Source organism: Neoarius graeffei, chromosome 16 (genome assembly GCF_027579695.1).
Source record: "Neoarius graeffei isolate fNeoGra1 chromosome 16, fNeoGra1.pri, whole genome shotgun sequence".
NCBI lineage: Eukaryota > Metazoa > Chordata > Actinopteri > Siluriformes > Ariidae > Neoarius > Neoarius graeffei.
Genome location: NC_083584.1, coordinates 56186154 through 56208049, shown reverse-complemented (window position 1 = coordinate 56208049; position 21896 = coordinate 56186154). Strand labels below are relative to the sequence as shown.

Genomic DNA, 21896 nt, shown 5'->3' with positions numbered 1-21896 from the left:
CAGATAATGTGGGATATAGGGCTATTTTTTGGTTTTTAAATGATACAGGAATTATTAGGAGAATTTAGCACAGTCGGGTAGTAAGCATTCTGGTTCACACTCCAGTCTGGAAGGTGGCGGTAATGCACCTAAAAGCTGTTTGCCAACCACCATAAAACAATATAAAAGAAGAGGAAAGAAGATTTACATAAGGTGGAAATCCCGCTGTGGTCATTGGTACGCGAGTCTCGCTCCTCCACGAAATCATGGTGTGCCGATCGCCGTTGATGGAGAATTCGTGCTCTGCGCGAGGCTTACGGGTAGTTCGACGAACCCGGAACAACATGGAAATGGTGCGGATTTCGCATCAATTACGAGAAATACATGCTAATTCTCGCTAATTTCTGTGTTTTTAAAGAAGAAAGTCAAGACATTGGATTTTATGCAGCCAAGTTTATTTAATCAACATTTAAATTTTTTTTTTTACTTTTGGTAGCATATTTTGGGCGCTTGACCTTAATTTGGGTGCTTACGACGTTATCTGTCGCAGGTTTCATGTAATTGAAAGGCCTGAATCCTAAACAGTGAATGTGAGTTATGTGACACAGCATCTTCAGCTTTTCTACACTTTTTTCAGTCCACTGCTTCTTGTCTTTCCTACAGTTCTTCTTTATGTACCTGTCTAGCCAGGGTTCTAACTAGACCAAAATATCAGCGTAGTGGCACCAGTCATAATGGCTGGGGGTTCGGGGGCCACCTTAGACCCCCGAAAGCTCATGGGTTCTACATGCTCAGAGATGCATTCTATTGCATTTCCTGGCATTTGCAGGCCTCCCTGAAAGTCACTCTTTTTTGATAATATTAATGAGATATTTTTTTGCCAAAAGTTACTGTGCTTGTTTTTGATTGAAGACTTATTATATTTAATATTCAACTATATTGGTGACATTTATGGAGTAAGAATAAAACAAGCAGTTGATCTTCACCAGATGTCAGCTTTATTTTCAGCTTCAGCCATTCAATTACAATACATGACTATCCAGATCTAACTTGGGGACCGGCACGTATTACGTGCATGGCACGTAAGAGCCTCTGAACATGGATGCCACTTTACCACGAATACAGCATAAGGAAGGAGGTAAACCGGGCTAGCATGATAAGTGACAATCTCCACACGGAACTACTCATGCAGTTATGCACTGGGTGCTCATGTGGATGGGGAGTGGAGTATGTCTGAATGTAGAACCTTCACATGGCAGAGCGCCGTCGCCACCACGTGGGGATAACAAGAGAAAATTAAACAAAAGACCACATTTTCAAGATTGGCAAGTCTTTTCTTCGTGTACAACCACGTGACCAAAACACTGTGATGTATGCACCCGCCACCATGTTGGATGATATACAAATCCAGAATGCAAGGACATACATAAGTAGTATATTTTATGAACATATTTTGATATTCTACTAATTCTTGTTTTTATATTATTCACCCAACAAACCTTTACATTTCAAATAATAAAGATCTTTTACAAAATAGTGTACAGACAGGCTAAAACCCTGCAATAAATTGTCACTAAGCAATTAATATGATTATGCTAATTCTATTTTCTTTTCATAAAAGTAAAATCACTCTAATCAAAAGGAACAATGAATAGAGATAAATTACACAAGGCACAGCATACTTTGGCAATCTTATCAAGTTAAATCAGCTTCCAATATTTTTTCTTAAGTTCCACCAATTCACAAGTCATATCTCTATTACACTGCTCCATTTGAGATATTCGTAACCCAGTGAATTCCATCTGGCAACCAGTTTTAGTATGTGTCTCTGCTGGGACGGTTTCAGGCACAATTTCATTTGACTCTGGTACATCTGTAAAATAAAAAGTGCTTAAAAGAGATCCTTGATCTCATTGGGACTAACCTGGTTAAATAAAGACTTAATAAAAAATGAAAGAAAAAAAAGTAAAATGAAGTTACTGGGTTACTGGAACGGCATTGCTAATATCTCACCTGGCAAAGTTGACCTACATTGTTCTCCTTGTGTATCCAAACTTGCTAAGGTTTTTGCTGCTTCTAATCTGGCTTTCTTGACAGATCATTCATTTATCCTGTTGCTTCTTAAGACTGCGAGATGAGTTTTCGTCTTGATTTTCTCATGTCCTAATTTGAGTGTTGGTGCCCAATCTAGATGTTTTATTGCGTAGGATTGCCGGTGCTCCTGCAAGGTGTTAGGCAGAGTGTTTGTGGTAAAGCTCAAAAGTTCAATTTAATCAGCACAAAATAGCTTTAATTAGCAATGAACTCTTACCAGATATAAAGTGATCACCACACATGCAGGTGTAATTAGCTTTTTCCTCAGTTAAGTCCTTCCAATGTATGCTTTTAATGACAGCGCATGGCATTCTCTGGACAGTTCTTCATCTGTTTTTGTCGCCGTTTTGAATTATTTTGGGAATTCTGAGGCACCATTTCTCTTTGTCACGAGTAGCATTATTACTGCAAGTATATCCCACACACAAATTGGGCATTGTCTTTCTTCAAAGGCAAATAAATCAAAAGAAAATCACGATGCATTGCAGCAGCTCATATGTGAAGCGCTGGTTCCTGGTTGTATATCATCCAACATGACGGACTTCCGGGTTGGGATATCAAGCATGACGTCACTTGCACACAAAGAATTAGTGTAGCAGCAACTTTTACAGGTGTCTCGGCAATATTGTGGGCGTAGCGGTAAGGAAACATTGAATATTGGCCTGATACGCTGAAAAGGCCTAGTTAGAACCCTGCTAGCACACAGTATTGAGGATCTAAATATTGGGCAACTTCCAGAGCATTACCCTGATCTCGTTTTGATTTCAATTCTTTTCTTCTGTCAATTAACTTTCAAGTTTTTTCTGAGATCCACTGTTCATTAAGTGATCCATGCCTTCTTCCAATAACACTATTAGTTGCTTCTTTAACTGCACTTTGGAAGAATTCCCAATTCTCGTCTAAATCATCTGTAACTTGCAGAGAGGCAAACCGCTAACTCCACCTGATACTCCCTGTACACTCATGACTGTATGGCCACTTCAGACTCCAACACCATCATTAAGTTTGCTGATGATACAATTGTAGTGGGCCTCATCTCCAATAATGATGAGTCTGCCTACCGGACCAAGATTAAATATCTCGCGGACTGGAGTGAGGAGAACAACCTCACACTCAACACCAGCACAACGAAGGAGCTGATAGTGGACTTCAGTAGGAGGCAGCAGAGGGACCTCTAACCCATCTGCATCAACGGGGCCCAGGTAGAGAGAGTGGACAATTTCAAATACCTGGGTGTCCACATCTCACAGGACCTCTCTTGGTCCTGTCGTACCAACAGTCTGGTTAAGAAAGGCCGCCAGCACCTCTGCTTCTGAAGGAGACTGAAGGACTTCAGACTCCCACTCAAGGTACTAAGGAACTTTTACTCCTGCACTATTGAGAGTGTCCTGGGTGGGAGCGTCACTAACTGGATGGGAAGCACCACCAGGAGGGATCAGCTGGCTCTCAGGAGGGTGGTTCGCTCTGCTGAGAGAATCATCAGGACCACCCTCCCTAACCTACAGGACATTTATTCCAACCGCTGCAGGGACAGAGCCAGGAAGATCGCCAGTGACCCCAGCCACCCAAATAATAGACTGTTCTCCCTGCTGCCTTCAGGGAGACGCTACCAACAGCTGAAGGCCAACACTGAGAGAATGAGGAGGAGCTTCTTCCCTCAGGCCATCAGACTGTTGAACTGTTCACAATGATAAGGTGCACTACTGCACTTTGGACTCTAAGGACTCGTAACCGCACAATCATCACATCTCTGCCATGCTTCCACTCATGAATATAGGTTTTTTCTTTTTCTTCCCCCTTCCCCTTTATTTCTATAGTTTTTAATTTATCTTATCTATATACTTTTACACTCGCAACGACCTAAAGTACATAAGAATTTCACTGTAATTACTTGTAATTATATGTGACTAATAAAACTTGAACTTTAAGGCAGTATCTCTAGCCTTTAATTTGGCAGTATCAAAGTGTCTTAGAGGGAGGGTTATTGTGAGCTTTTTGAACTTCAGTCATACTTTTCTGATGAACAAATCATGGTCAGAGCCACAATCTGGCCCTCTGAAAACTCTCACATCTTGTAGAGAGGAACACCATTGCTTTTTTATGCCCAATATGAGATAGTCAGTCTCGTTTTGTGTCACTTGATCTGGAGATCTCCATGTCTTTTTGTGGATATTTTTGTGCTTAAAGTAGGTATGCCCAATATAAAGACTATTCATATTGCAGGAAAGCAGGAACCTCTCTCCATTATCGCTAGTAAGAGGTGAGGACCCATGGAGACCCACAGTAGCATAGAAATTTTCTGTATTTGCATCAATTTGGGCATTAAAGTCACCCATTAACATTGATATCAGATAGATTAGATTAGATAAAACTTTACTGATCCCTTTGGGAGGGTTCCCTCAGGGAAATTAAGATTCCAGCAGCATCATTACAGATAAACAGAGAAAAGAAATAGAGGAAAACTTCTAGATAAATTAAAATAAATTAAGTATTTAAATATACAAATATAAAAAGAATAAGATATGGGGAAGAGAGGAAGGGGGAGGGAGGAGGAAGAAAAATTTAAAAAAGGGGGGGAAGGGGGGGCGGCAGGAGAGATATTGCACTTTATATTGCATATTATATTGCACATTGTCCGGTATTGCTTATTGTTAGGCTAGGCTACTGCTCCTTCCCATCCTCTGTCGTCCTGTTACCCCTCCTTCCCCCCCAGAGAGGAGTTGTACAGTCTGATGGCATGAGGGACAAAGGGGTTTTTGAGTCTGTTCGTCCTGCACTTGGGAAGAAGCATTCTGTCACTGAACAGACTCCTCTGGTTGCTGATGACGGCGTGCAGAGGGTGACTGGCATCGTCCATGATGTTCAATAGTTTGTCCATAGACCTCTTCTCTGCCACCGTCACCAGAGAGTCCAGCTTCATGCCGACCACAGAGCCAGCCCACCTGATCAGTTTGTCCAGCCTGGATGTGTCCTTCTTGGATGTGCTGCCCCCCCAGCACACCATGGTATAAAACAGGACACTGGCGACCACAGACTGATAGAACATCCACAGGAGTTTCCTGCAGATGTTAAAGGACCACAGCCTCCTAAGGAAGTATAGCCTGCTCTGTCCCTTCCTGTATAAGTGTTTGGTGTTGCAAGTCCAGTCCAGCTTGCTGTCCAGCCACAGCCTGAGGTACTTGTAGGAATCCACAGCCTCCACCTCGACTCCTTCGATCAGAACTGGTCGTGACCTTGGTCTGGACCTCTCAAAGTCAATGACCAGCTCCTTAGTCTTCGAGGGGTTGAGCTACAGATGGTTCCTGTTGCACCACACAGCAAAGTCCCTCACCAGGCTCCTATACTCCTCCTCTCTGTCGTCACTGATACACCCAATGATGGCTGTGTCATCGGCAAACTTCTGAATGTGACACAGCTCCGAGTTGTAGCAGAAGTCCGCGGTGTACAGGGTGAAGAGAAGAGGGGTCATGTTGTGGGACATTGTTGATCGTGTCTTGTAGTTGGTCATAAAACTGTTCTTTGTCTTCTTCATCAGCATTCCCAGTTAGAGCATAAGCTTGAATAATAATAATCTTAATGTGCCTTGTGAGGAGTTGAGCAGTGATGATATGGTCATTAATCAGTTTCCATCCAATAAGTGCCTTTGCAGCATCTCTTTTGAGTAGAATACCTACACCATTTATATGATTCCTTTCCTGCCCTGAGTAGCAGATTGTGAGATCCTCACGAGTCATCTTTCCACTGTTTGTCCATCTCATTTCACTGATGCCCAGGATTCCAAGACTATATTGTTTCATTTCATGAAGCACCTGCCATAGGCGTCCACACTGGTATGAAGTTCTTAGGTAGCAATTTTAGTATTTGTTTTGGCATTGAAATGGCAGGAGATCAGGATCTGAACGTCCTTCCAGCTTTGGTCTGGTTTCATCATATGCATCTGTTCAGATGCTCCGTCTTGTCTATGCCGATTAGAATGTGTGGTTAAGTTTCTTGTGAATTCTGTAGTATAAGTTGTTTTACAGAGTGAGGTTACTGGTCTCATGCCCAACCGTCCTCATTTCTCAACTGGGCTTGGGACCAGCTATGGCAGAATAGGAAAGGAAGGGTGACAAATTGGTATAAGCCAAATGGAGTGGAAAAGGCCCTTTTTTTTGCGGGATACTGGATTCAAGGGGATCTGCCAATATCCCTTTGTTAAATCCAGTGTTGAGTAAAAGTGAGCTGCACCTAACCGATCGAGCAAATTTAATCAAATTTAGACACCGTGTTGATTTTCCTACAGTCCACACAGAACCACACTGAACTGTTGGTCTTGGGAAACAAGACCACCAGGCTGCTCCAGTTGCTGTGCAACTCCTCAATTACCTCCATTTTAAGCATAGCCTGGAGTTCGTCCTGAACCACATTTTTCTTGTGCTTGGGGAGCCAATATGGGCGGCTGCGCACCCCCCCACCTGGGGGAGTCTCAATGTGATGTTCTATGAGGTCTGTGTGACCAGGGAGGGGTGAGAACACATCACAGAATTCCTCCTGCAACCTAATAATCTGTGCTCTCTGTGGAGAGGTGGTCACTGGATCGCACTTTTTAGACTTACCTCCGGTCCCAGCTCTGCCCGCTCCAGAACTACCATCACCAGAGCCACAGGAATCTTCTCTCTCCAAGGTTTCAGAAGACTGAGGTGGTAAATTTGACATGTCACCTCTATCTGGATGCTTGACCTCAAAGTCGACCTCTCTAATTTGCCGTGTGAGCTCAAAGGGCTCTTGCCACTTGGCAAGTAATTTTGAGCTTGAAGTGGGCAGTAAAATGAGCACTTTATCTGCTGGTGAAAATTCACTTAGCCATGTCCCTCTGTTGTACAGGTAAGATTGACGTTCTTGGGCCTGTAGCAAATTCTCCTGGGTTATGTGACTCAGTGCATGGAGTTTTGCTCTCAGGTCAAGAACATATTGAATTTCACTTTTGATTTGAGAAGGCCCCTTTTCCCAAATTTCTCTAATATCTAAGACACCATGGGGCTTGCACCCATATAGCAATTTGAACAGGGAAAACCCGATGGAGGTTTGTGGGACCTCATGCACTGCAAACAACAGAGGGTATAGCTACTTATCCCAGTTTTTAGCGTCCCCGTGAACTTACGAATCATGTTTTTAAGTGTTTGGTTAAATCATTCAACCAGCCTATCCATTTGTGGATGATAAATGCGAATACGTATCGATTTAATCTCCAATAATTCGTACAATTCATGTAATGTATGTGACATAAATGTAGTGCCTTGATCAGTCAGGATTTCTTTCAGAATCTTGACTCAGGAAATAATGCGGAAGAGTGCCTCCGCAGCACTGCCCACTGAGATATTGTGAAGAGGCATTGCTTCCGGGTATCACATTGCATAATCCACTATGACTAACACAAAGCAATACCCATGTGCAGATCGATCTAATAGCCCAATGAGAGCCATGTCAATTCTTTTGAAGGGGATTTCCCTTTACGGTAATGGGCGCAATGGTGCTTTTGGTGTGGCCATTGGATTTACCAGCTGGCATTCACAACAAGCCACACACCACCTGCAGACATCGGCGTGAATCCCTGGCCAATAGAAATGGGCCATGAGATGATTCAGTGTTTTATCCTGCCCCAAGTGCCCAGCCATAGGATTATGATGAGCGGCATGGAATAAAAGTTCCTTACGGCTCTTTGGGATCAACAAACGTGTTATGCCTTTCTTGGTTTGAGTGTCCTGCAGCCCTTGATATAGTCTATCCTTAATAATACAGAAATATGGAAAGGAAAGTGCAATGTTGGAGGGGTTGGCCATCAATTACTTTCACTTGGTCAAAAGCATGTCTCAGAGACTCATCATGCATCTGCTCCAATGAGAAATTCCCTAAGGAATTCCCCAGAGAGAGAGGCGAGCTCTCCCCCCTCTCTGTGTAATCATTATGCAGAGCTGATGTAGACGGCCCTGGGACAGCCTCCCCAGCTAATATTGCGGCAGGATTCCTCCCTAACATTCTACTGCAGGACCCAGCCACTACTAACTGTTTCATTATGGATGGATGAGGCTCAGACTAACCGCTACCTCCACACTATGCTTTTCTCCCCGGAATTGAATAGTGACGGGCATTGATAGATATCTGTGAATGTCACCGTGCACACAGCTGACCTTCACCAATCATGCATTTCCCGGTGCCCTGCATTGAATCAGGCTTTGATACGTGGAGGTCTGCTGACAACCAGAATCCACCAAAGCTTGATGTGTATCCCCTTGAATACTCACAGCGATCTGTACACTCCTGCTTGATCAGGGAAGCCTGCGGTGCGTCAGGAATGCAAATCAGTAGCCCTGCCTCCTTTCAGAAGCACTGATTCCCCACCTTCCCTCCATCCTGACAGACCTGCCCGAGCTCGCTCATGGTTCTTATGGGCATGGATGACTCCACTTGTGTGTGTGTGGGGGAGGGTTAACAGCAGCACAGACACAGAAGGAGAAGGGAGAGAAGAAACATGAGGACAGACACAAGTATGGGGAATGGGTTTTGAGGGAATTGGCCCCCGTTTCTGTGGGGCAAGGAGAGCGAGAGGGAGGAGAAGAAAGTGAAAGTGAGAGAGATGGAGGAAGAGAAGCCTGCAGGAGTTCCTGCTCCCGAAAACACCATCAGGTGGTCCTCTGCCAGCCGGACTGCCTCTTCCAGCAACACTGCATGGTGACACTGGACTGACGTTGAGGTCTTGCTTGGCAGTTGGGCGACAAACTGCTCCAGTGTCACATGGTTGATGATGTCCTCCACGTCGCACTCGCCTGCCCGAAACCACTGTCAGCAGGCATCTCAAAGATGCTGCACGAATGCAAATGGCCGGCTGACTTCGCTGTAGGCCAGCACATGGAACCACTGGCAATGCTCTTCTAGGCCACGGCCTTGTTTGTCTCTATGTGTCAGCCCTGCGATGATTCTGGTGACTTGACTAGGGTGTACCCCACCTCTCGCCCATAGTCAGCTGGAATAGGCCCCAGCTTGCCCGCGACCCTGCACAGAATAAGCGATTATGGATAATGGATGGACAGATGGATGTTAAGCTGCACTGTGACACAAAATGAGCAGCACTTTGAAATGTTGCTGTTGACTGAATGTCTCACAGGAAGTCACCTCCCCAGTTGGTGGTAGTTGTGTAATAGGGGAGCTCTAGCTAGTTGGTGGGACTTGGCAAGACCAAACTGGGAAGAAAATGGGGGAATGCTTTTCATGCTTAGTTTTACGGTAAAGTTTATCATACTGTATGTTTTACAGTATTATAAACAATATAGTCAGAAATATTACTGTAGCTAGACAATGTGGTCCCTTGATATGGTACTGCCAATACTGCGATTATTTTCCCAGAATACCAGATAGGTTGCTATATACAGTATACCTGTTAAAATTCATTGATAATATTATGATATTGGACCATTAGTATTTGATTGAAAAAAATACAGAAAGTTTTTACAATGCATGCAAAAGAACATATGATAAGTATTATATCTGGTAAATATATATTGACTATTCTCTCTCTCTCTCTCTCTCTCTCTCTCTCTCTCTCTCTCTCTCTCTCTCTCAGGGTCTCTGAATAAATCTTCCCTGGCCAGGTTGTGCATGTTTATATTATGGGTGCCTGTGTTGCTGGAATTGCATGTGTCGGGTGGAGCTGTGGCTCAGTCACTGTCTCCATCTGATGGCAAGCAAGGCTCAGGCCTGGGGCTGCAGGTGTTCCTTCAAATGGTCCAGGAGAAGCCACAGGAAAATGTGGTACTCTCTCCTCATGGTGTAGCCTCCATTCTGGGGATACTTTTGCCAGGGGCTCATGGAAATACCAAGCAACAGCTCCTTTCAGGACTCCAATATAACAAAAAAGGTGAGAGAAGGATTGGTTTTCTTTTAAAGTTAATTTTAGCTTGTTTAATAATTTCATCTTTCTGTTACATTTAGCATCTCTGGTGGATGTACTGCCAGCTGAGAAAACAATCTTTTCAGTGAAGTTTTTCTGAACTTCCTCTGTCTTTTTTAATTTCCTCTGTTTTCTGTTCTTCTGGTCTATTTGAAGCAGGTAGAGGTATATTGAAAATAGATAAATAAGAATGTTCAAGCAGGGGTTGTTTCTAGTGCTTTATGTTATGAAGGGCTCAGGCCCCAGAAGCCTCACTTAAATTTTTTTAAGCTGTCTTACATGCCTAATATGTGTCACATTGGTATCTTCCTGGTTAATTAAAAAACTTGTGATTTGAAAATCTTTATTCGATGACTGATCACTCCCAGCCTGCTGCTGATTTCTATAGAATCATATTCATCTCATCTCATTATCTCTAGCCGCTTTATCCTTCTACAGGGTCGCAGGCAAGCTGGAGCCTATCCCAGCTGACTACGGGCGAAAGGCGGGGTACACCCTGGACAAGTCGCCAGGTCATCACAGGGCTGACACATAGACACAGACAACCATTCACACTCACATTCACACCTACGGTCAATTTAGAGTCACCAGTTAACCTAACCTGCATGTCTTTGGACTGTGGGGGAAACCGGAGCACCCGGAGGAAACCCATGCGGACACGGGGAGAACATGCAAACTCCACACAGAAAGGCCCTCGCCGGCCCCGAGGCTCGAACCCAGGACCTTCTTGCTGTGAGGCGACAGCGCTAACCACTACACCACCGTGCCGCCCTAGAATCATATTATGATAGTAAAAGTAAATTCATCAATTTATTTTCTATATTAAGCTGAATTGGTATATTCACTGACATATTATCTGAAAAATTATTGTTGTTCCTTCCACAGATAACATATGTTTACCAATAACTTGGTTTTAAATGTAGACTAGCTGTGGAAAGTTGCCATCTTGTCTGACTGCCATTACTGCTTGACCTAGCTAAAGTGAACAACAAAAAGATAGAAAGACAATGTAAGGAAGGTTTTATTTGTTATCCCCCACTCAAATGAAGTTTGGCGGAGGAATATAGAAATGGCTTCCGGCCGGCCGGCCATCCGTTCGTCCGGTCACATTTTTGTTTCCAGGCCATATCTTTCAAACTACTGAAGATATCTTCAGAAGCTTTGTATACATGTCAAGCAACATGTGAACTGGTGCCTTTTGCTATTTTGGATTTTTGAAAAAAAAATTTTAATTTTTACATAGAAAATAGATTTTTACTTAGTTTCTAAGAGCAGTGTTCATTTCTGGAGCATATATCCAAATCTATTCATGATACGGATTTGAAACTTGGTATACATGTTAACAAGGTGATGTAGATGTGCCTTTTCATACAAAGAAATTTGAAAAAATTTAATTTTTATGTGTTGATTAAGTAATGTATATGTACCTTTTGATACTAAGAAATGTGAGAAATTTTAATTTTTAGCTCATCTGGACCAAAGGTCCGGTGGGCTTATGCCACGGGCTGCTGAGGTCAGTGTAAAGAATAGAGCCTCTGATTTTCCGTTTCAAAAAACAGCAAATTCCGTTTCGGAGGATAGTGAATTCCGTTTCAGATAATTTGATATTTAATTTAGAAAAAAACAAATAAAACTTAAAAACTGTGACATTTAGCCCACTTTGTTATTCATTCATTCATTCATTCATTATCTCTAGCCGCTTTATCCTTCTACAGGGTCGCAGGCAAGCTGGAGCCTATCCCAGCTGACTACGGGCGAAAGGCGGGGTACACCCTGGACAAGTCGCCAGGTCATCACAGGGCTGACACATAGACACAGACAACCATTCACACTCACATTCACACCTACGGTCAATTTAGAGTCACCAGTTAACCTAACCTGCATGTCTTTGGACTGTGGGGGAAACCGGAGCACCCGGAGGAAACCCACGCGGACACGGGGAGAACATGCAAACTCCGCACAGAAAGGCCCTCGCCGGCCCCGGGGCTCGAACCCAGAACCTTCTTGCTGTGAGGCGACAGCGCTAACCACTACACCACCGTGCCGCCCCCCACTTTGTTATATGTTACAATAAAATTATATTTTATTTGATGTTTATAGCTTTGATTTTGCTACAATTAATAACTCGTATGCTTTCGCAAATGCTTTTTTTGGCACTGAAAACTAGGTTTAAGATTATTTCAAGTACGTTTTAACATATAAAGTTATTGTTTCAGGTATCTGGTGGTGGGGAGGCTTCTGCATAGCTTTATTGTGGCTGTTTGAATGTTGCTAGCACCAGCCTCTTGTGCTCGAAATGTAGTTTATATTTAAAGAAGCTTCCCCAAACTTGACAGCCAGAGACCTCTGCCCTCTCCCCAAAGAACCAGCGCGGGCACGGTGCGCCAGCTCCGCGCCTCGGGACGTAATTCGCCCTGAGGCGCGCCGCGGGGCTCCACTTAGGTTTCGTTTCTATCCCGGGCTCCAGCCCGACTTTGGACGCCCGTAGCTCGGGCAGGGGAGGTCCCAGCCTCCCCAAGCTTAGAATGTGTAGATTCCATTTCTGACAATAAATTCCGTTTCAGATGGATAATTCAGCGATTTCCATCTGTTTTCCGCGATCGCGGATTTTCAGTCCCTCTAAAAGAGGTAGGGTTGGTTTCCTGCAGCAGAACTTGAAAACTGTGACAAATAATATCTTGAAATGTGGTATATAGTTGGTATATAGGGCAGGGGATGTAGATGACTCTGTCTTCTTGTTTACATAGCATGGATGATAACCTTCATTTAAATTTGGATCATACATATTTATTTATATTTTATCTAAACATTGCTGAAATAAAAAAAAATCTCTAATGCAGGGATTTTCAAACATTTCTGCTGTTTCATTCAGTTAGTTTACAAATTAATATTAGAAACTTAAAAGATGGATTTTGTCTGCTAATATTTTGGAATATTACTGGGGTTCTATTCAGACAATTTAAATTAATGAAGTAATGTTTTGCATTATATGGTATAAGCAACTACTACTGTTTAAAAGATAAAGTTAAATAACATAAAGGTTGAATTTCTTCATGCCTTCTAATTGTAGCTTTCATATAAAGTGCTACATGAAAATTACTGCCCCTCTTCTTTGTGTGCAACCACGTGACAAAAACAGTGCAACGTATGCACCCGCCACCACATTGGATGATATATAAATCCAGAATGCTGTTTCGTGTGGACAATAACTGTGATGCATCTCCGACTTTCTCAAAATATTATGATTCTCTGGAGTCCTCTGCCAAGTCAAGATTCGGAGAAAAAGTTGAAATTTGTGGCTTTGACCTGTATATGTTAAAGCAGTCTGATTATACAGAGGATTTAGCCTCATTACAAGCGATTGAATACCTTGAGATTGTGAACTATCTCGTTCTACAAATCTTTTGGACAACCAACACACAAATGAAGGCCCTATAAGAGCCTAGATGCCTACAATTTCTTTGTATCTGGCAGTGTTACAGTAGTGGACAAACATTTACAGATAACACACACACACACACGTGTGTATATGTGTATATATAGATATAAAGAAGCACAGTGCAAAAAGAGTGCTTTTTATTTATATACAACAGTTTATTTACATCTTAAAAATAAAGTGAAAATAAATTCTGTAGGGGCGGCACGGTGGTGTAGTGGTTAGCGCTGTCGCCTCACAGCAAGAAGGTCCTGGGTTCGAGCCCCGGGGCCGGCGAGGGCCTTTCTGTGTGGAGTTTGCATGTTCTCCCCGTGTCCGCGTGGGTTTCCTCCGGGTGCTCCGGTTTCCCCCACAGTCCAAAGACATGCAGGTTAGGTTAACTGGTGACTCTAAATTGACCGTAGGTGTGAGTGTGAATGGTTGTCTGTGTCTATGTGTCAGCCCTGTGATGACCTGGCGACTTGTCCAGGGTGTACCCCGCCTTTCGCCCGTAGTCAGCTGGGATAGGCTCCAGCTTGCCTGCGACCCTGTAGAAGGATAAAGCGGCTAGAGATAATGAATGAATGAATGAATGAATAATTAAAATGAATCAATCCCATTGAATCGTTTAATTTGACTCGTTTGAATTGAATCATACCATAGAATCAGTCTCATTCAGTGAATCATTTAGTGAATCATTTAGTGAATCATTCAATGAATCGTTTAGGGAATCATTTAGTGAATCATACCATTAATCCTGGTGCTTAATAATAAATTACCAAACAGCTAAATTATGGTATATTTCCAAATTATTACGATCACTTACCATATTACATAACATACGCACCCTTTTTGAATTCTTTGAGAAGATTGGGGACTTCAGATATTGTTGTTCACAAATAAACACAGTTTGTTTAATAAATGACTTTATTATACAAAGATAAAAAGATAAAATAAATCAATATATACAAGCAGTGAGGTGTGTGTGTGTGTGTGTGTGTGTGTGTAGGACTTGACCATGTGTTTAGCCTCGTGTAGCTAACTACACGTGGTGGAGGCCTAGCTTGTTGGTAGCTAAACAAAAGAAATGTTATCTAAACAGAACAAAGGATTAGCTCTGTGTTTAGCCTCGTGTAGCTAACTACACGTGGTGGAGGCCTAGATTAGCCTTGTGTTGCTAGTGTGTTTGTGAAAGGCCCTATGGCCTAGCTAAAGTGTGTTTGGTAGGCCTGGTGAGGCCTACTGAGCACGTGTGGCTAAAGACAAAGGGAAGCTATCTAAAGTGTATCAGGCCTGGTCAGGCCTGGTGAGCACGTGTTCTCAGTAACAAAAAGATTCCACACTCATAACATTACCAAACTCACTGAAACCTTGATAAGGTCAAAATGTATGATAAAGAAATTAGTGTTAGTCAGAATAAGAGAGAGAGAGAGAGAGAGAGAGAGAAGCATGCGCAGCCTATCTATTAAACAATTGAGAGAACATAGAACAAAATAAATCAACACGCTGTGTGTCTAACAGTGTAACAGATAAACCTGGGTTTAAATTCACACTATTTCAAATAAAAGCAAATTCCTAAGACTATCCTAATTATGCCCAAATGCCAAAATCTTACTTAATCCTGCCTTTAGCAAGATACGAAGAACTATTCGCCGGTGTAGTCTCGGGCCTCGCCGTGGGAGCACGTGAGCCGCTCGTGATGGAGGCGTAGAAAACTTTCGGGTCCAGCGGAGCACTTGGGTGGTTCCTGTGGAAAGCAGAGGGTTCTTGGTCCGAACCTCAGCGTTCGTGAGGAAGAGTCTCTGATCAGAATAAGATGCACAGCGCTTTTGAGTTAAAAAGGATTCAATCGCTTCTTAACTTTTAACTGCCTGGGCTGCAGTCGTGACGTCACTTCTAATGCAAGTAAACCGGTTGTAACTCAGGTTGAGTTTAAAGATCGCGCGACTCTAGAGTTTACCTTTGCCAAGGGTAAGAAGCAAAATCGCGCTGAGTGATGGATCTTGCAAGAAAGAAGACGTCTTCTTGGGTGGAGAGCGCGCCTCTTTATACATCCAGATTCATCGGAAGCCAGACGTGAGAGACAAAGATGGAAGCATTGTCCCATTGTTTTATGTTTCCTTGTATGATGACGTAGATGATCCCGCCCACGCGTGACGTAGGTCACACAGAAGCGGACTGGGAATTGTAGTTCTGACACAAGATGGCGGCATGATACCTACAGTCCCCCTTTTGGTCTCAGGGGTATGACGGAGTCGTAGCACTGAGAGCACCGTATCGTATCATCGCCGTGTCCATAGTCCTTGAGGTAGACTTGTCCTGTGCAGTCCATGGTGTCCTGTGAAGACTGTAAACTTGTGAGTTCCAGTAAGACAGTTGGAGACAGAGGCATTTTGGGCATATAATCACTATGGGCATTTTGGGCATATAATCACTATCTAACTAACTAGATCAAAACCACATCAAAAAAATTAAACATGGAACATGAAACATGTAGTGTTCAATTTCTTATGCATAAAAAAACAAGAAAAGAGAAGAAATGAAGGAAGGAAAGAAGTATTAGTGTTTGGGTTGGCAAACCTAATCTTCTGGGAAGGTGATAGCAGTGGGGGGTCTGGCTAGAAAGCGTGCGCTACTGCGGCTAGCTGTCGGGGACACAGACCATCTTATCTAGCTAGGTGTGTAGTGTTATGTATGGGTTGCCTGGGCAGACCCAGTGGATGTCTTTCATGAAGGTGCACGTCTTTCATGAAGGTGCACATCTCTAAGTTTGTGGATTCACAAAAATGAGGATGGCACTGCCAAGACTATATGCCAGGTGTATTTGTGATGAATACACACTAGTAATAACTGATTTTAGTATTTTATCTACCATGTTATACCGAAGGGTTATTACTTCATTGGGTTGGTGAAGTCTGACCGGGAATGTTAGTGTACGCTTATGGTTGAGTGATGCGTACAAGCTAGGTGGACAGGATGGGCCTAGCTGTCGTCCACCCCCTTTTGGAGTGAGGACTGTTCAAAAGGTTTGATTCGATTATCGTGGAAATCGATATGAAAGCGTTTGATTAGGCCTAGATGTCCTAATGTGATACGCGACGGGGAATGGTTTTCCCACGATCGAAAGGTCTCGACCAGGGTGGTAGGAACTTCTCTGAGATTCGGGCGTAGTAGGCTTTGTGTCCTTCTACTCTCGAATCGAGATTCTTTTGGGCACCTGTAAAGGTTGACTGTAGGTGGCGTCGTAGGTCGGCGACATGATGTGCGGTGTATGCAATCGCGACGCTCATGGCCTCTGGTTTGTATAGGAGATGCGGGGGAGGAACCGACTCTCGCCCAGTCATCATCCCAAAGGGTGTGACTTCAGTGGCGCAATGAGGGGTGGACCGAATGGCCCTTAGCACCAAGGGAAGTTTCACGTCCCAAATTTTACCATGGTTTGTGATATACTCTCGCAGCATGCTCACAATGGTTTGAATGGCTCGTTCAGCCTGACCAGAGAATTGAGGGTGGTACGCGATATGGAATTTCGCCTTGACGCCTAACATGTTCCACAGCGCAGCCATTACACCAGCGGTGAAATGGGTGTCTGTGTCTGAGTCGATGGATAGAGGGAGATTTTTTTTGGCACTAGGGGGAGTCGCGATGTCAGGTGTCTCGACATCGGCTCGGTGTGCAAAGACATGAACTGAAGTTCATCAGAAATTTGATCTCGCGTGGCGCTTGGTTGATCAGTGGTCGCACTAATCTCGTCGCAACGGTTTTGTGCATATTTTGTGGGATCCAACGACAGTGGGGTTTTGTTTTGTGTGAAGTTGACTAAGTTTATGTCGCAGGGCTTGGTTGGGATTGGGTCGCCTTGTGAGAGCCGTGTGTCTGAGAAATGGTGGTGAAGACTTTAGCGCACGTGAGAGGTGCGTCTTGTGTGTTTGCCTTCACCACCAGGGGGGGGCCCTACATCCTGACCCTCGCCTGCTGTTTCAGAGGGATCTTCTCCCCCTTTCACGAGATATACCCGTGGTTCCTGGCCTAGTCATGCCAGTGACTGGTCTTTTGTCATTTTTCTTGGGCTCTTGTGTTTTATCTGTTGAGGGGTCTGACGTCTCCTGTAACAGTTCTTTAATCTCAGCCAACTGGGCTTTTAAAGAGTCCAGCTCTGAGTGGAACTCACCAGGTTGGTCTGAGTCACTGTGTTGGTCGTCTCTACCCTTACATTTAGAGCTACGGTCGGAACGCTTCTGCCGTTTCTGGTCAGAGCGGGGATGACGGTCTTGCTGCCAACCGTTTTGTTCCCTACGACCCTTTTCATGTGATGGGCGATTGCCATCGTCACTGTGGACTCGCCCTCGGTCCCTCCTGGCCTTACCTTGTCGATTTTTCCACTCACCCTTGTGATGGCTCGGCAAGGATCGGGCTGGACCGGAATTTTTCCAGGTGGGTCCCCCTTTCGGTGCTTCACCTCCTTCTAAGGTTAGTGGGGGCTTGTCCTCACCCTGGAGGCTAAGGACTCTGGGTTCATCATCGTTTCCGTTTGCGGTTTTGACGATGGTCTCCCAGGTCATTTGGGCTAGTCGCCTAATTTCCCTCATCGAATAGCGACCTTGTCGACACGTCAGTGTGACATGGGTCCGCACGCTTGGGTGGAGGTTATGTAAGAAGAGAGATATGAAACCTCTATCTTCTTCCAACCCTGGTGCGCTACTACCTTGGAAATAGGCAGTACGTAGCCGTCTGTAATATTCACGAGGCGCCTCAGACCGTTTTTGTTTGATTTGTAATGCACACAATATCGCGGAGGTTTCGTCCGTGTATGGCGCATATTTTTCCCTCATATAATTGCGAAGTTTCGAATAACTATCGCGAATGTTTGGGGGTAGTGTCTCTAAAAAGGCACGAACGCTACTACTGGAGGTCTTCCAGATTAGTCTAAGTTTTTCACGTGTTGTGGCGTTCGGCAGGTCCATCAGGCATCGATCAATTTCTCGTAAATAGTTATTTACATTAGTTCTTTGATTATCGGGATCGAATCGCTCGATATCTTGGGCAAGTAGGTCAATTTGCCGTAAGCGAAGGGTTTGGTGCACGTCCTTGTGCGACCTTCTTGGCTCTTCTGAGCACTCACTATCTAAGCTACTCTGGTGTTGTTCCCGTTTCGCACTAGATTCATAGTCTGATTCATCTGAAGATTGATCAGGGAAACTGAAGCGCACTGACCTAGGTGTGCTACGGGCCTGGGCTTGGGATGAGCGCAGGGCGGCTCCATCCTGGCTAGACGACGGAGTTGTGTAGCGAGTTGATGGAGTTTGGCGGGATGTCTGGTTCTCGACCAGATCATTTACGGTGTCCGGTTCGGACGCCTCTTCCCGCTCTGAGCTTTGGCACATTGTTGGGGGTCTTTCACGCCCCTTGCGCTGCTCTTGGGGGGTCTGCTCCTGGGCAGCCCTCTTAGCAACCATTTCGGCTTTCTCTAGCCGTTTGGTGCAATCATCAAGGGAGGTCTTCAAGAGCTCACACTCCCTATGTAAATCATTATTATCGGCTGTCAGCTTGGCGTTGCTGGTGGTCAGCCTTTCAACCTCTCCGCGAAGGCATCTGATTTCTGAATCAGCATTTTGGAAGTATGATAGGAATAGCTTACCTAGTGCCGCTTGGACACTAATAGTTGTTCTTTTTGGATCTCTCATATGTTTGTTTGAATTGTCTATGGTGTTTTGGCATTCACTCTCACTCATGTACTTAATGTTTGCCTTTTCGGAAGCAGAGCAGTGAATGAGGTCTGCGATGACCTCAAGGAGAGACACGTCTTGAGCGTTGTCTTCCATTTTTGAGACATGAGGGGATGCCATTTTACTTAGGCTGGATACTAGAAAATTAATCAAGTTAATTATTAATTTAATCATTATTAATTAACTATGTAATTAATTAATAAGGTTTATTTGGAAATGCTCTCTTATCCTAAGTTGAATAGGTTATGAGTATTGGTGATATGGTTATCACACGACTGTTAACCGTTTTAACACACCTGGGGATATACCTTAGCAGTTGCTGAATTAAACTGAGTTTATTGTTGAACAATATTTCAAGAAGTCAACAAACCGATCTCCCCGTACGGGGCACCAATTTAACTGTGGGTGCAATCAGTTAATTATTGAAATTAAGTGATCAATCTCGTTAAATCAGTCTCATTAAATTTTGAAGGTCAATAATTAAAATGAATCAATCCCATTGAATCGTTTAATTTGACTCGTTTGAATTGAATCATACCATAGAATCAGTCTCATTCAGTGAATCATTTAGTGAATCATTTAGTGAATCATTCAATGAATCGTTTAGGGAATCATTTAGTGAATCATACCATTAATCCTGGTGCTTAATAATAAATTACCAAACAGCTAAATTATGGTATATTTCCAAATTATTACGATCACTTACCATATTACATAACATACGCATCCTTTTTGAATTCTTTGAGAAGATTGGGGACTTCAGATATTGTTGTTCACAAATAAACACAGTTTGTTTAATAAATGACTTTATTATACAAAGATAAAAAGATAAAATAAATCAATATATACAAGCAGTGAGGTGTGTGTGTGTGTGTGTGTGTGTGTGTAGGACTTGACCATGTGTTTAGCCTCGTGTAGCTAACTACACGTGGTGGAGGCCTAGCTTGTTGGTAGCTAAACAAAAGAAATGTTATCTAAACAGAACAAAGGATTAGCTCTGTGTTTAGCCTCGTGTAGCTAACTACACGTGGTGGAGGCCTAGATTAGCCTTGTGTTGCTAGTGTGTTTGTGAAAGGCCCTATGGCCTAGCTAAAGTGTGTTTGGTAGGCCTGGTGAGGCCTACTGAGCACGTGTGGCTAAAGACAAAGGGAAGCTATCTAAAGTGTATCAGGCCTGGTCAGGCCTGGTGAGCACGTGTTCTCAGTAACAAAAAGATTCCACACTCATAACATTACCAAACTCACTGAAACCTTGATAAGGTCAAAATGTATGATAAAGAAATTAGTGTTAGTCAGAATAAGAGAGAGAGAGAGAGAGAGAGAGAGAAGCATGCGCAGCCTATCTATTAAACAATTGAGAGAACATAGAACAAAATAAATCAACACGCTGTGTGTCTAACAGTGTAACAGATAAACCTGGGTTTAAATTCACACTATTTCAAATAAAAGCAAATTCCTAAGACTATCCTAATTATGCCCAAATGCCAAAATCTTACTTAATCCTGCCTTTAGCAAGATACGAAGAACTATTCGCCGGTGTAGTCTCGGGCCTCGCCGTGGGAGCACGTGAGCCGCTCGTGATGGAGGCGTAGAAAACTTTCGGGTCCAGCGGAGCACTTGGGTGGTTCCCGTGGAAAGCAGAGGGTTCTTGGTCCGAACCTCAGCGTTCGTGAGGAAGAGTCTCTGATCAGAATAAGATGCACAGCGCTTTTGAGTTAAAAAGGATTCAATCGCTTCTTAACTTTTAACTGCCTGGGCTGCAGTCGTGACGTCACTTCTAATGCAAGTAAACCGGTTGTAACTCAGGTTGAGTTTAAAGATCGCGCGACTCTAGAGTTTACCTTTGCCAAGGGTAAGAAGCAAAATCGCGCTGAGTGATGGATCTTGCAAGAAAGAAGACGTCTTCTTGGGTGGAGAGCGCGCCTCTTTATACGTCCAGATTCATCGGAAGCCAGACGTGAGAGACAAAGATGGAAGCATTGTCCCATTGTTTTATGTTTCCTTGTATGATGACGTAGATGATCCCGCCCACGCGTGACGTAGGTCACACAGAAGCGGACTGGGAATTGTAGTTCTGACACAAGATGGCGGCATGATACCTACACGCCCGTAGTCAGCTGGGATAGGCTCCAGCTTGCCTGCGACCCTGTAGAAGGATAAAGCGGCTAGAGATAATGTGATGTGATGTGATAAATTCTGTAATAAAATTGAAGGGAGCACACTGATTGGTTGTGACAATGAAGATTGTAAGATTGTGTGGCTTCACATGAAGTGTCTCCAAATAGACCAAGCCCCGTCTAGAAAACGGTTCTGCCCGTTCTGTCGGGCAGCTCAATAACTCATGCAAGGACATGTACATAAGTAGTATATTTTAGGGCAATTCCATGTAAATGTCAACCTCACCATGCAAAAATAAAGCAACATGTAATACATCAAAACCACTCCCAGAGATATCACCTAGGCCTGTATTTTACAGATGTGAATAAGTTGAACCAATGTGTAACCAACCTAATATGTCACTGTCAGTCTTTCTTTCTTATAATGTAAACCCCAAGCTAAAATCAACTTTGATCATGTACAATTCTATATTATTGCCACAAGCCACAGAAATGTATGCTAAAATCCACAAAACAGCAAAACAATAGCCATCCTAAATATTATTTAAGAACTTTGATAGTTTTAGCTGATATTTAGAGAGTTTTTCAAAGGGTTATGGTGGTTAAATTGCTGATTTTCTAAACATATGCCATGTCTATTTC

The 21896-nt window shown here is 43.5% G+C and overlaps 1 protein-coding gene across 1 annotated transcript in view; it reads left to right on the top strand.

Annotated features, from left to right (window-relative positions):
- serpine2 (serpin peptidase inhibitor, clade E (nexin, plasminogen activator inhibitor type 1), member 2) overlaps positions 1-21896 on the top strand; it is a 62561-nt gene that overhangs the window by 20911 nt on the left and 19754 nt on the right. Inside the window, exon 2 of the mRNA XM_060943218.1 lies at positions 9671-9964. Within this exon, the coding sequence (XP_060799201.1) occupies positions 9671-9964 (294 nt within the window). The remainder of the gene's footprint in view (positions 1-9670; positions 9965-21896) is intronic.